The following is a 15213-nucleotide window of genomic DNA, read 5'->3' as shown; positions in this document are numbered from 1 at the left end:
ATCAGTGGCAGAGCCAGGGATAGAGCCCAGGTCTCCCACCTCTCAGTCCATCCTCCTGCCTGCTGGGCTGCCCTCTCTTTGTCCTGCCCTTATGTTCCCAGGGGTCGGCTTTGGTTGGTGGAGCCGAGCACCAGCTGGGACGCAGTGCGGGGCAGGCTCCCTGCCTCTGTGCTCCGGGTGCCATCGGCTAGAGCCGCAGTTTCCTGGTAGAGATTGGCGTCTCCATGGGAGAGCGAGGAGGGCGTGGGAGGGAAAAGTCAATTGTAACGATATTGGAGTTGAATTACAAAGAGAATAAACTCTTCTCCTCAGGGCTTTGGGCGCATTGGCTGCTGGGTTTTTTTCCCTCTCTGTGCGGTAGATGAGCTGCAGAACAATTGATTTCTCAGCCGAGGAGTTAGCCTTTCCCCTCGAGAGGTCTCCAGTTGTGAAAGGGAGTTTTCCTCTTGCGGTGGGAGGAGGGGGAGTCTGCGGCGCAGCCTTGCCCATGTCTGGCTAAGACCATCGCCCAGGCAGCGAGCCGGAGAGTGCCGTGAATACAGAAGGTCGAGCCTCCGTGTGTGGAGGGCATGGGGAGTTAGTACGATTGCTTGTGCTTGAAGCCGTACCTGCAACAACCACGCAGGGCCATTGGAGGGGTCCGTTATACAATAAAGACCCCCGGTGCTGGCCAAGGCGAGGTTCGCCTCCCTCTGAGGCGTTAGTCATTGGCCACAGGATTTGGCCAGGCCATTTCACGGAAGCAGAATGTCTGTTCCAGGCGATCTCTTCCTGTCTGAGCAGCGGCTGGGTGGCTCTGTAGATTGCAGGCCCGCAGTGTCTGAGAGCAGGGCAGTGCTGTTTGTACAGATGGGAAACTGAGGCACAGATCTAAATGATTCACTCGAGGTCCCCCAGGGCCTCTGGCAGAGCTGGCATCCTGGAGTAGCGACCGAACCGCTGGGCAGCCCTTCCACTTGGTGGTGCTTCGGGTGGTGAGATTTCTCCACCGGCCTCCTTGTCTCTCAAACCAGCCGGTGCCCTCTCCTCTGTGTCTTTCCAGCTCCTCTCACCACGCTGCCCTCCGTGGACACTGCTGCTGGTCCCAAGAGCCCGCACCCAGCTTGTGCTTCGAGATCGGGGCGAGCCATGGCTCTGACCCAGCGGGACTCCGCCACCCGCATCCTGCTGGCTGAGAAGAAGTCGCCGCAGAGACACGTGTGTGCTCCCTTGGAGGGAGGGTACCCCAGAAGTGGCACTGCTCTCCCTGCCAGGGCAGGAGGGAGCTGTGACCTGGAGGATCGGACACTCAGTGTCACCCCCGCATATCCAGATGGGACCGGCACTTGGGATCTATTCAGATCAGTGGGAGTCAGAGCAGGAGCGATGCCAGGGGGTGCAAAGGCTTCAGGCCTGCGATGAGCGTCTGTGTTATTGCAAGAGGCGTCACGTGACAGCGAGTGCTGAAAGCCTTCGGTCTTACTAGCTGGATGGGTCTCCAATACAAGGCTCATTCTCTTGCAGACGAGGGCTGAGATTGTCTACGTTGCCCAAGAGGTTTAGGTTCCCACTAAAACGAATGGGAATTGAATATCCAAATCCACGCGGCTTGGTGCTGGCTGCTGTGAACCATGAGCTACGTATCCAGAAGTCTTTGTGGCTGGGTGCAGCCCCAGCATGGACAGGAAACATGCCCGCAGCACGCAGAACCCGACTGCAGCTCTGCGGTGGGGTTGCAATCTCTTGAGATTGCGGGTAGCCAGGTGGCTCCCCCATGATCACAGCTAGGCAGCAGTGAAGACCCAGCCAAAGTGATTTAGGAACCTGTCTCCTGGAAAGGCGTTGGGCTGCAAGCTTTTCTTTCCCATGCTGGGGTTTCGGGTGATGGGGTGGGCGGGGGGTTGGGATAAACAGGCTTTATTTCCTCTCTTCCTCAGATGAAGACCTGGCCCTTGGGCTTCGGGGTGAAGCTGGAGATTGTCACCCCTTTTCTGGGCAAGTACCGCCCGTTCGTGGGGCGCTGCTGTCAGATCTGCACCCCGAAGAGCTGGGTAAGGACAGGCGATCAGAAGAGGGAGGGGATCAGCCTGGCGGTGGTTGGTGGCTTCTGCTTTCAGAGGGACTTACCCCTAGAGTTGGTCCCTCTTGGGCAGGGCTAGAGCAGATTGGCAGGGACAGATGTCTGTGAATCTGGGTCTTCCCAGCTGCAACCTTTCACCAGCACCAAAGCAGATTCTGGCCTCTGGGCAGCACCTGTCGCTGCCGGCAGCTGCAGGGCAAAGAGAGAAGGAACTCGCCCTCCCCACGCTGGCAGGGATGGAGGGTTCCTGGGTTATTCTTGGCAGAGGAGTGAATTCCTAGGGGAGAAGGGGGAGCCCTGCTATTCAGGATGTGTTTCTACTAACGGCCATGCCTGTCTGCTTTCAGCAATCCTCCTTCCACAAGCACCTTCCTTCCCTGGGCTTTCACAATGTTCTCCAGGTGACGGAGGAAGACACCAGGTGAGTATTGGAGGGGGCTGGGGAAGGGGTGCGGGGTGGGAGAGGGTTGGAATGGGGCGATTTCCTGGGCACCATGCTGTGTCGATGTTCAGCAGAGGGAGGACATACTCTTCCCGCGTTATCTCCACGTGCCTCTGAGGCTGGAGATGTAATCAACCCTGGCAGCCTGGACTCTTGGGTTCTATCCCCAGCCCTGCACGGACTTGCCGTGGGATCCGGGGTGAGTCGCTTCTCCCTGCGAACAAAAGCAAGAATAATAATCATTTCTCTGCCTCACTGGAGTGATGGGAGGATTCATAAGTTAGCCTCGCTTGCTAATTCGTCTAATAACTAAATCGCTTTAAGGATTGTTTGTAAAGCCTTTTGAAAGCTGCAGGCCCATAAAGACTAAGTGTTATTAACAGCGGAGAGGAGAGTATTTGATTCGTTCCCATCCGCCCACCCACTCCAATGTAATGTAACAGCCGCAGCAAAAGGGGAATAGAGATTCAACCGAGTAGTTAGTTGTTACCAAAACATGTCGATTCCCACTCTGGTGTGGAAGGTTGTATTCAGAGATCAGAGTTTCCACTCTGATCCCTTCCCTGGGACCAGCGCAGGGAAATGCTTACAAAGCATTTTGGGTAGGGCTGCCCAAGCTGTTTCTAGCCCTGGCAGTTTGTGTGACGGTGGATGTTAAAAACTCGGTGGTTCTGGTTCCTTTCCCTGCTACTCTCACGTGCCCGCACTTCAGTAGCAATGTACATACGTCCGGATCCTTGGCTGATGTCAGTCACTGGCTTCCCACAGAGATTGCTGGAGCTCCCCCGATTTACACTGGCTGAGGTTTTGTCCCCTGATGTTTAACTCTCCAAATACTGATTTTGGAGCATGCAGGGCTGAGCCGCTGCAGCTCCTGTCAGTTTCTGTGGGCTCCATGGGTGTTCCGCGCTCTTGAAAATGGGGTCACCATGCTTCCTGCTGCTTGAAACCTCACGGCTCCAGCTTACGAAAGGGTCTAAATAATTCATCTTGCCTCGTAGCATGTCACGAGTTACGGACGCTAAAACTGGGGGCGGGGGCGATGGGAACGCAAGGTAGTAACCAGAGATGTGTGATGTTTAGCGTCTGACATCTCATCAGTGCCGTAGGCAGGTTAGAAACGGAACCTCTATGTCACTGGGATTCCAATATTTCTTGCGGAGTTCGGTCTTCATTCCTTGTCCTGGTGCTTGCAAAATGTTGGGGGTTAATGAAGTCCTTTAGTAGTCTCTTAGCATTCCCTGGTACTGATGGAGGACTGAATGCCTGATTGGAGACCTGATGACATCAGGGATCTTGCATCAGTCTTGGTTAATGTTAACAGGACACTGGTGCGGGTCGTGGTACAGCAAAGGCTGCATTGAACAGAGTGCAAAGTTTGTGTCGGGAACGTTTGCCCTTCAGGAGCGCTGAAGTTAGAGCTGGGAAATGCCAATGCAGGAACATCCTGGATGTTCTCTTTTCCTAGAAGGAAGCTCTGAGACCCTGTGGTTGCATGGTCGAGAGAGAGCTCCCTCAATCGATATGGTTTTAGCATGGGAATGCCACTGCTGTACATTTTCTATAGCTCTTTTCCTCCTTAGATCTCGCAGCGCTTTACCAAGCGCCAGTAACCCCATTTTACAAATTGGGAAGTTGAGGCGCAGCAGCCACGGTGTCCATAAATGCCCAGTGACCTTGGGGCTGGCTCAATTATTGGAGCCCCCACCTTGAAGCTTGTGAAAGGGGCCTGGTTTTGAGAAGGCAGGTGCTTGGACCTTTGTGAAAATCAGACCCAGAAATGAGGACTCTGGAGTCACAAGTCGGTTTTGAAATCTTGGCCAGAGGGCTGAGCTGACTCCAGCAGGCTAGGGGCAGATCAGGGACTAGAACCCAGGTCTTCTGGTTCCCAGCCCAGCCCAGCACGCTGTCCGCTCGACCATGCGACGGTAAAAGTTATTTCAGCTATCATTGGGCTGGAGGTCTGGCAAGTACCAGAGCATGAAGGATTGAATACGGAGATTAGACCCGTTCCAACAAGCTCTGACCTACGTCAGTCGTTTCCGAATGGGAGGACGTTGCGAAGGAGGGATGGGCTTGTTAAAAACATGAAACACTTGAACGAGGGGACATGTCAAGGGACTGATCCGACACCACTGGAGTTAAAGGAAGGCTCCCAGTGGGGAGGCAGTGTTTCCTAGTGGGTAGAGCAGTGGCCTTGGATGCAGGAGACCTGGCTTCTGTTCCCAGCTGTGCCACTGGCCTGCTGGGCGATCTTGGGCAAGGCACGCCCCCTTTCTGTGCCTCAGTTTCCCCATGGAAGTAATGATCCAGATTTCCTTCCTTTGTAAAGTCCTTTGAGATCTACGTATGAAAAGTGCTATGTATATTATACTTGTAGCTTACAGGTATTAGTAGTACCCTGAAAGGATATACCTGGGTAATGGCGTGCATGTAATGTATCACGTGTCTATAGGTTCCGTAATTCCCTAGCTGAGTCTCTCTCTCTAGGTACAGGGGCTGGCTAGTAAGAAGACTCTGCTACTTCCTTGCGGTCCTCGATTGGAAAGTTCATTCCGAGACCCCACAAGACCTCCAGGAGAGAATCTTCTGCAGCAAAAGGTATCGTTCCTCATGTGAGAGCAACCTGAGGTTATTATTTACCCCACGGGCTGGCACTGGAGTTTTGCTCTTATGTCCCCTCCTTTCTCAGCTGTTCCTCATGGTATTACAGCCCTACATTGTTTGGAGCCTGCCTCCGGGTCTCTGCTGTTCTGACTGCAGCCAGGGCCGGTTGGTTTAGGTTTTTGAACAGGACATGGGCTGCAACAATGGGAGAATTTGGCCCAAATCTCAGGTGTGGACCCGGCCCCAGTGTCCTGTTCTAACCACTAGACCACGTGCCCTTGTCACCTTCAGAATAAAGTAGAACTGACATGGGGCTATAAACCTCAGGCCAGGGAGGGTATCTGAGTAAGGACTCTTGGGTTCTATTCCCTACCCAGCAACTTATGCCCTCTCTAGCAGGATGCCAGGGCTGTGCGAACTGTTAGGTGGGGCTGGTTTAAACATTTTTTTGGATGGAAAATTGGTTTTTTGATTAACTGAATTTTTTTGTGAAAAGTGTCTGCTTTCCTTGGAAAAGTTTAATTTTTGCATAAAAAATCTGGATGCTCGAAAATTTGAAATATTTTGCATCTGAAATGCTGCTGTGGTGCCTCATGGGAGTTGTGGTTCGGTTACCTCATGCTCCTATCTGCCTCCATGGGACAGGCGTCCGTCCTGCTGGACTTCAACTCCCATGATGCACCATGGCGGTAGGCCTGCCAAGATGTCCCACCTCCACTCGCCAAGCGGGGACACTGCTGCATCATGGGAAATGTTGTCCAACCAAGGAGCCAGGCCTCTAGAAGAGAATAAGAGTGTGAAGTACCTGAACTGGCCTTTTGTGGGAACTCTCCAGTCCTTTCTTGGCCTCTAGCGGGTGTGCTGGTATAGACAGGGCCTCTGCTACTTGTATCCTGCTCAGAGCATCTCTGCTCAACACCATGGTTCAGATGTTGATGGCTGCCCTGCCCTAGTGCCCTTGCCATATTTAGGCCTGGCGGAATTAGTGTTTTTATTTTTTTATCATTTTGATGGCTAATATAATGTTTATTTTAAAGCATTTTTTTCAATTTTTGATTGAGTTAAATTTTCCCAGTTGCTGGAGTGAGAGTGCAAGCTGGAGTGCACCCAAGCCAGGCAACCTAGATTCTAGTCCTGGCTCTGTCCTTGAATTGGGCAAGTCACTTCCCTTTGCCTCAGTTTCCCCATCTCAGAAACGGGGAGTCATAGCTCGAAGGGATCAGATGCTGCTGTGACAAGCACAGTGTAAGCACCTGACTGCAATAGTGGGGTACGAGCAGAGAACGAGAGAGGCATTGTCCAGCATGGCTCACTCTGCTGTTATACACCCAGCCCGCTTTGCATTGCAGTCTTGGGCACTTGGGGCTAGTCTACGTGGGAAATATACTAGCATTACTGTACCCCTGTAGCTATGCTGAGATCATAGAATATCAGGGTTGGAAGGGACCTCAGGAGGTCATCTAGTCCAACCCCCTGCTCAAAGCAGGACCAATCCCCAACTAAATCATCCCAGCCAGGGCTTTGTCAAGCCTGACCTTAAAAATATCCAAGGAAGGAGATTCTACCACCTCCCTAGGTAACCCATTCCAGTGTTTCACCACCCTCCTAGTGAAATAGTGTTTCCTAATATCCAACCTAGACCTCCCCCACTGCAACTTGAGACCATTGCTCCTTGTTCTGCCATCTGCCACCAGTGAGAACAGCCGAGCTCCATCCTCTTTGGAACCCTCCTTCAGGTAGTTGAAGGTTGCTATCAAATCCCCCCTCACTCTTCTCTTCTGCAGACTAAATAACCTCAGTTCCCTCAGCCTCTCCTCATAAGTCATGTGCCCCAACCCGCTAATCATTTTTGTTGCCCTTTGCTGGACTCTCTCCAATTTGTCCACATCCTTTCTGTAGTGGAGGGACCAAAACTGGATGCAATACTCCAGGTGTGGCCTCACCAGTGCCAAATAGAGGGGAATAATCACTTCCCTCAATCAGTTGGCAATGCCCCTAATAACGCAGCCCAATATGCCATTGGCCTTCTTGGCAACAAGGGCACACTGCTGACTCATATCCAGCTTCTCGTCCACTGTAATCCCCAGGTCCTTTTCTGCAGAACTGCTGCCGAGCCGCTAGTCGGCAGAACTGGTCCCCAGCCTGTAGCGGTGCATGGGATTCTTCCGTCCTATGTGTAGGACTCTGCACTTGTCCTTGTTGAACCTCATCCGATTTCTTTTGGCCCAATCCTCCAATTTGTCTAGGTCACTCTGGACCCTATCCCTACCCTCCAGCGTATCTACCTCTCCCCTCAGCTTAGTGTCTTTCATGAACTTGCTGAGGGTGCAGTCCACACCATCCTCCAGATCATTAATGAAGATATTGAACAAAACCAGCCCCAGGACCGACCCCTGGGGCACTCTGCTTCATACCGGCTGCCAACTAGACATCGAGCCGTTGATCAGTACCCGTTGAGCCCGACAATCTAGCCAGCTCTCTATTCATCTCCCATGTGGGCACCCTTATTCGGAATACCATGGCCTTGTTTCAGTTCAGTTTATATCACTTTGGGCACGTACAATTTTTCAGTTTTGAGCCGTCCATTAACCTGAAAAAAGTCTATTTTGAACAGGCGTGTCCAATCACAGGGAGTTATACTGGTGTAACTATACCAACATAGCTTATGAAGCCAGAAGGGACCGTTGTGATCATCTCATTTGATCTCCTGTTTAGCACAGGCCAGAGAACTTTTCTGAATTAATTCCTGTTTCAACGAGAGCGTATCTTTTAGAAAAATAGGTATTCAGATGAAAATCGCCAGTGACGGAGAATCTACCACAACACTTGATAAGTTGTTCCAGTCGTTAATAACCCTCGCTGTTAAAATCGTACGCCTCCTTTCCAGTCTGAGCTTGTGTAGTTTCACCTCCCGACCCCTAGTTCTTGTTATCTCTGCCTGTTAGGTTGAAGAGTCCTTTATCAAAGTAATGCTGGTAAATTTTCCTGTGTAGACAAGCCCTTGCTCTGTGCCTCTCTATGATTCTATGAATCTATGATTCTATGATTCTCTTCCCACATGTACAAGAGAGAATTAATGGGCCAGAGTCTCTCCTGGCATAACATTAGTGGATCTGTGCTGTTTTGCGTCTGCTGAATTCCTGGCCCACTGTTTGTAATGGGTTTTGTGAACCTCTGTCGACACGCGCTGTAGCAGGGGCCAAGAAAGATTGTGATATCTCTAAGGAATATTTTCGCAAAGGGCCCTCTGTCTATACTGATGTCCTACTCTCATCTGCATTTATTTAGCACCTCTCTGGCACCCCTACCCCCCGCACTTACTCTGATAAATTACGAGCTGCGAATTTGTCTTTGGTGTCAGGCTGAGAGTTTAGATTACGAAAGCCACGGTGCAGTGCAGAAGTTGAGCGGGTGGGAGCAGTGCTCTGGGAAAGGCATGGTTGTGATGCTTTCATTTTCAGCCCCGAGCTCACAGATAGGGGAGTGGTCCTGTAGACCACCGAGGCGCGTGATAAATTGAATTATTCAGTGTCCTCTATAATAGAATCTATCCGTGATGATAGCACAGCAGCGCCTAGTGGGCCCCACTGTGTTAGGAGCTGTACAAACACAGAACAGGAAGATGGTCCCTGCCCCAAATTGCTGACAATCTAAGTATAAGACAAGAGGCAACAGGTGGAGACAAACGGTCAAGGGAGTACAAGGAAACGGAGACATTAGTGGTCGGCCTGATGGGGCCGTGGTGTGACCATTGTCGCACCTTGGGGTGTGAGTGCCTTTCAGAGGGATTGTGCTGCTGGGGGTGCTACCTCCTCGGCCAGTAGCTGTATCCCTCCCCCTCACAGGGTGCCGGACAGAGATGGGGAGCTCCAGATGGAAACAGCTGTGAAGGAAGAAAACAATTCCAGGTGTTTCATAGCAGCAAAACTCTTGGGCAGCTGTCAGTTACAGGCAGGCTGTGGTTAAATCCCTGCCACCGTCTGCTCCAATCTGGCCGCTTAAGAAACGGCATTGGGCCCAAGCCCGCTGGACTCAACGCGGTCCCCACTGACTGCTAGGGGCTTTGGATCAGGCCTTTACGGATGGATGCTCCTTTCGCAGATGGGTCAGGAAGGAAACGAGCCACCACGAGCGGAGCGACAATTGGCTGCACGCATTGATTCAGCCAGGCTGATCCCGAATCCTGTGACATATGCACTGCGCTCTGTGGCCCTGTCTGGTCTGGTCGCTCTTCTGGCCCGACGCAGAGCCTATGGGACGACACCCCTGGGCTTTACCTGCCCTTTGGACAGCAGCAAACTGCAGTCTGTTGTCTGGGGAAAGGCGGCATCTAGCACCGTTTAGGACAGGCGGGGAGCTGAAACCTCGGGGGACATTTGGGGCGGCAGAATATAAGTGACTGCAGCTGGAATTTGGCCAGGACTTTGGAGTTGGCAGCCCGGCTCTTGGCGAGCATATTCACCTGGCCTCAGATTTCTCATCTGACAGCAATCCAGTGCCCCCCTGAATCTGTCCCTGCCTGGACTAGAACCCAGATCTTGTCTGTGCCCTTTGCTCTGCCCGCCAGAGACGCTGCAGCTTTCCTGATCACTGAGTTTTCCTGGGCTTCCCACCCCAGCCTGTCTCAGGCTGCATGAGATCGCAGTGTCTCTCCGGCGTGCAGCATAACATGTCCATGATCTCGGTTGGGGTCTCTCCTTGCCGCCCCCAATAACAGTTAATACGGTGTTGGCGGCTGGCTGTCCTTAGGCTATAGTCGCTGGGATGCATTAGGTGCTCTGAATAGCTTATTAAATCCTGCGGCTTTGCTTGGTGTTCTTGTTTTTCATCTGCTCTCCCTTTCTCCCCAGGGTGCAGGATGTCATGGCTCTGAAGGTCCCCCAGGCAAGAGTGGCTGGCTCTGTCAGCAAATCTCCGGCACAATGGAGGAGCAAAGTGCTGCAAATCCTGGGCCAGATTCAGTCTCCTTTCTCCCTTTTCATACTAAGGTATGTCCCCCACCTGCCCTGCGGAGAGGGCCGGGCAAGGGCTACAGGGAACTCTGTGTATGCGGTGCTGGTTTAAGGCAGGGGAGCAGCAGCAGAATTGCCTGAGGGGGCTGGTATTAGAGACCAGGTTCTAGTCCCAGCTCTGCCATGTACTTGCTGTGTGTAACCTTGGGCAAGCAAGATTCTTGTGCCTCGGTTTCCCTGTCTTCAGGACAGAGAGAGTGACACGGCCCTTCCATGGCAAAGCACTCTGAGGTCTAAGCCTGCAAAGCAGCAGGTAGGTGATTAGAGCAATGGGTCTGGCACCTTTCCTTCTTACGAAATTAACAGGCCCGGCAGAAAGCCAAGAGAGTGTGTGAGTGCATTCTGTGCCCCCCTGCCCTGTGGCTTGCTCGCGGAGGTGCCTTGCAGAGACGTGGGCGGTGGGGGTGATGGCAAGTCAGATCCCTGCTAGGAGCCTGTGTGTGTGTGTGTTTGTATTTTAAGTTTCTTGCAGAGTCGGGGATGTTTTTCCTGTGTTTCAAACTTAGATGGGAGTTGGGGGGCTGGGCTGGGCTGGGAAGTGGAATCTTGCTTGGGTCCCCAGTGAAGAGGGTTTGGGATCGGGTGGTGGTTCAGAGATTTGTTCGTCTCAGGAGAGGTCCAGGACTGGAGTAGCAGGGGGCTGCAGGTCGCCATTGAGGGGTACCCAGCGGAGCAAGTGGGGGAGGAGAGCCTGGGGCTGGGGTACCGGAGGGCTGCAGGTTGGGATTGAGGGGTACTGATGGGAGCTAATGGGGAAGGGAGCCCAGGGCTGGTGTCACAGGGAGCTAGTGGGGGAGACTGCTTATCCTGTATTAAATTGAACAGTCGCCTGCTTGAGGGGTTCGTCCCCTATGCAGGACTGGGAGGAGACCAGATGCGGTTTTGACAGGTAACCGACAGGGGGCGTCATTTTTAAGAGCGTGCTAATCTTCCCCCTCCAGCATGACCTCAAATGCATGGTGCATGTGGGGTCACGCCAGCGGGGTTGGGGTCACGCTGTTCCCGGGGGTACTGGCACATCCAGTGTTCTGGGAACGTGTCCACGGCCACCTTAGCTGCAGGTCAGGATTGAGGGGTACCGGCAGAGCTTGCGGGGGAGGGGAGCCAGGGGCTGGGGGGTCAGGGGATTGCAGGTCAGGATTGAGGGGTACCGGCAGAGCTTGCGGGGGAGAGGAGCCAGGGGCTGGGGGGTCAGGGGATTGCAGGTCAGGATTGAGGGGTACCGGCAGAGCTTGCGGGGGAGAGGAGCCAGGGGCTGGGGGGTCAGGGGATTGCAGGTCAGGATTGAGGGGTACCGGCAGAGCTTGCGGGGGAGGGGAGCCAGGGGCTGGGGGGTCAGGGGATTGCAGGTCAGGATTGAGGGGTACCGGCAGAGCTTGCGGGGGAGAGGAGCCAGGGGCTGGGGGGTCAGGGGATTGCAGGTCAGGATTGAGGGGTACCAGCAGTGCTGTGCGTGAAGCAGCTCAGGGCTGGAGCAGGGTGGGCTGCGGGTTGGAACCGAGAGACGTTAGCAGAATTGCAGGCGGGTCGGGATGGAGTGGCGCATTGGCCGAGCTTCATGGGGAAGCCCATACAGCACCTCCATGCGTTATTCTGGTCCGGAGCCAGGGTAGCCCCATCCTGGTTTAACGAGTGCTAACATTTCCCACTGGAAGTGAACATCAAAGACTTCACCTAAAAGAAAAGGGGAACTTTTTTTTTTTTTTGATTGTTGAGAAATTGGCAGATAAAGTTTCCATTGAGGCCTAATTGCTTCTCTGATTGAGCTGTAATAAAAGAACCTTTCCGAACAGTCTGAGTATTTAAAGTGGGGAAATTGCCCAAGGGATAAAAGCATTTAGAGATTTCTGGTAAACATCACGCAGGAGCTCGGGGGTGGGGATGGGGGAGGTGGGTTCTGGGTTTGCACGCTGGGGTTATTTTATTTTTATTGTGTTTTTTTTTTTTTTGGCCTAATAACGCAGAGGCGTTAATTTTTTTTTTGCAAACAGAGCTCCTGTTTATTCATTTACTTTATGGGAGCTTAAAGACGTGGGTTGAACATTGCAATGTGATGATAATGCCTAGCTCATGTAGCACTTCTCACCTGCAGATCTCAAAGCACTTCACAAAGCTGGGTGAGTGCCATTAGCCCTGTTGTATAGATGGGGAAACTGAGGCACAGATGCGGGAACCTGACTTGCCCAAGCTCACCCAACAGGCCAGGGGCAGAGCGAAGAATTGGGCCTAGGTGACTGAGACCCAGTTTAGTGCTGTAACCACTAGACCGCACTGCCTTTGAATGAAATCTCGCTCTTAGGATGGATTTTTCACACCCCTGAGTGACGTAGTTAAGCTGAATTAATTTCCTCGTGTAGCCCTGGCCTGAGACGCAGCAAGTCTGCGTTTTGAGTCTCTCCCCTGTCACTGAGTCGCTTAGGTAAGTCATTTAACCTCTCCTTGCCTCCATTCCCCATCTGGAAGATGGAGAGTGTAATACAGTGTCGGCGCTGCAAACCCCAGAAAAATCACAACATTAAAAACTAACCAATTTATTTGAGCATAAGCTTTCATGAGCTACAGCTCACTTCAGATGCGCCACAAGTCCTCCTTTTCTTTTTGCGAATACAGACTAACACGGCTGCTACTCTGAAACCTAACATTAAAAACAATATCAAGGGGAGGAGGCCTCTCCTTTTGGCTTCTGAGCCACTAGGCTGTGCTGGGGTCCTATTTTCATGCTTTTCTACCTCTACTACAAGGGCTGGAAATTTTTGCTCAATCAAAGAAGCTGAGATTCTCATGCATTCCCATGACTCTGGAAGCTGGGGCTTTAAGAATCTCCAGGGGGGCGGAAGAGGTATCGAAGCCCAAGGACCATGTTTGGCCCAAGAGCGAATGGGGATAAACTGGCTGTGAGGAAATGTAGGCTGGAAATGAGGACGGTTTCCTAACCATCAACAGGAGTAGTGGTGGGGGGAAACAAGCTGAACTAGTTCTAAAATGGACCTTGATACGCTGCTAAACGGGATAACCTGCCGGGTGGCCTGCAACACCACGGGACTGCTGATGACCTCGGAGGTCCCTTCCATGCCTAGGTTCCTAATATGACAATTACTGCGATACTTGCAATCAAACCATGAGAGCTGGCAAGGCCGTGCTTCTCTCTCATGTGTATATGCAGCACCTGGCGCGACGGGGTCGCTGGCGTGTGGAGAATGAGTGGGTGCAGCTGTAGCACGTTGATTTCAGCAGGGTCTGTCTGGGCCCCCGAGTGCCGGGTGGGGTGGTGTTGAACTAGGATGAGTTTCCCAGCCGCTCTCGCGTGCAGCATGCGTTTGAACGGTCGCCCTGGCACCGGCTTATGTTCTGGGTCAGGCCTGGAGGGGGCAGGGAGGAGCGAGGCTTCTGCGAAACGAGTTGGGAGATTCTCAGCCCAGCCCCCGTGGGCAAGTGGCAGGGAGGAGCGAGTGAATTCCCAGCCCTAGAGGTAGTGAACGTGTGGGGCTCGGTGGGGAATACAGCCTGCTCTGCGGGGAGACGGGAAATTGAAATCCCTAGAATCAGTGGTTACTGACCGTGGTATAAAGGTGTAATGCGACCCCTCCTAGTGTAGGGCACAGAGACTGGGGGGCGGAGGGGATATCCGTGGGCCCTAGAGAGACCGATCTCCGGGCTTTCTTTCCCTCTCCCCCAGGCTCTGCAGCTGGGCTCTGCTCAGACTCCTGAACCGCATGTTCCTCAACTTGCTGCTCCACAAAGGGCAGCTGGAGATGGTGCGCAGGGCAGCCCAGACGGTAAGGAGCAGTGGGGGGCCTGAGACAGCTCTGCCAAGAGCCCTGTTCCTTGTGTTATCTGCCTAAGGCACTTGGGTGGGCCCCGCCACCCTAGTGTCTGAGCGTCTGTAAAGCCTCTAGCCTCATGCTTGGGGGGCAGGGCGGGGCTGATATCTCCATTGTACAGGTGGGAAACTGAGGCATGGAGCGGCTAAGAGATTTGACCAGGGTCACACTGGAGCCTGTGGCAGAGCAGGGATTGGAACCCTAGCCACCAGACCATCCTTCCCCTTCCTCCTTAGGCAGGGTACCTGGCACCTCTCACTACGCCAGCCCCCGCCATGCTGGCGCTTGTGGTGACCATGCAGTGGGCTCAGCACGAGGCGCAGAACTGGGTTCCATTCCCAGCTCTGCCTTTAATCCTTGTTCGGCCTGGAGGCAAATCCCTTAGGGTCAAATTTTCAGCAGGGCCTAACTGCCTTAGGAGCCGAAATCCTAGTGAGTCAGCGGGACTTAAGTCCCTGAGTCACTCAGCCCTTTTGAAACACGTTTCCTAGATCTCAAGCTGGCAGCAGTTGGGTGCCCTGGCCCCTGAGCGCCCCCGCCAGACTTAGGCCATGTCTACACGTGCAGCGGTGAAAGCGCTCTCTGACTCTGCCCCCAGCCTCGGCCCTGGGCTGGGAATGGAGCCGCGGCCGAGGCTGGGGGCTGGTGCGGGGCCGGGAGCCGGGGATGTGGCGGGGGGCCGGACCGGATCAGAGCTGGGGGCAGGGAGGGGCTGGGTGACACTCCCTCCCCGCTGCTTGAGGGGGCTAGCCCGAGCACCCCTGCATCTCCCGGATGTTCCTCCACACCCCCCTAGGGGGGTGCGCCCCACAGTTTGGGGACCTCTGAAATAGCAGGTGTGGCGGTTGCAGACGGGGGCTTGGTCTCCAGGTGGACAGAACCATTGGCAGAGTGCGCAGTTAGCTCGCGGGGCCGCACATCTGATTCCTTGGGGCTTCAGGCTCCGCTGTGCCTCTCCACCCTGGGGCCTTTCCAGCTGACATCTAGAGCATGGGGCTCGTCTCTGGTCACGACGGCCCCGTTTTCTATTTAAGGGTCTGATCAAACACTCATTGAAGTGGATGGAAAAATCCCTGTGGGTTTAGGATTGGGCCCTGGGCATCCGGTGACTTGCCAGGGGGCTGTTTGGGGAGTAGTGGCCAGGATCCTGTATGGGTGTGCAGTATATTGCCTGCAGTGGGTCCCCCTTTGTGTGCTTCGCTCAGCCGGCATCACTTGGCCTGTGGAGACGTCTGTAGTGTGGATGAAGGCTCTGTTGCAGGTATAAGCCCA

The 15213-nt window shown here is 53.6% G+C and overlaps 1 protein-coding gene across 2 annotated transcripts in view; it reads left to right on the top strand.

The window, feature by feature from the left end:
• LOC140903513 (glycerol-3-phosphate acyltransferase 2, mitochondrial) overlaps window positions 1-15213 on the top strand; it is a 133654-nt gene that overhangs the window by 100722 nt on the left and 17719 nt on the right. For both annotated transcript variants that reach the window (XM_078850644.1, XM_073324879.2), the window contains exons 3-8: window positions 1043-1197; window positions 1917-2030; window positions 2407-2480; window positions 4992-5102; window positions 9959-10096; window positions 13797-13896. In XM_078850644.1, coding sequence (XP_078706770.1) covers window positions 1043-1197; window positions 1917-2030; window positions 2407-2480; window positions 4992-5102; window positions 9959-10096; window positions 13797-13896 — 692 coding nt within the window. The remainder of the gene's footprint in view (window positions 1-1042; window positions 1198-1916; window positions 2031-2406; window positions 2481-4991; window positions 5103-9958; window positions 10097-13796; window positions 13897-15213) is intronic.

Source organism: Lepidochelys kempii, chromosome 26 (assembly GCF_965140285.1).
Source record: "Lepidochelys kempii isolate rLepKem1 chromosome 26, rLepKem1.hap1, whole genome shotgun sequence".
NCBI classification, from domain to species: domain Eukaryota; kingdom Metazoa; phylum Chordata; order Testudines; family Cheloniidae; genus Lepidochelys; species Lepidochelys kempii.
The sequence above is the reverse complement of the archived record's forward strand: the minus strand, read 5'-3'. Positions and strand labels throughout refer to the sequence as shown.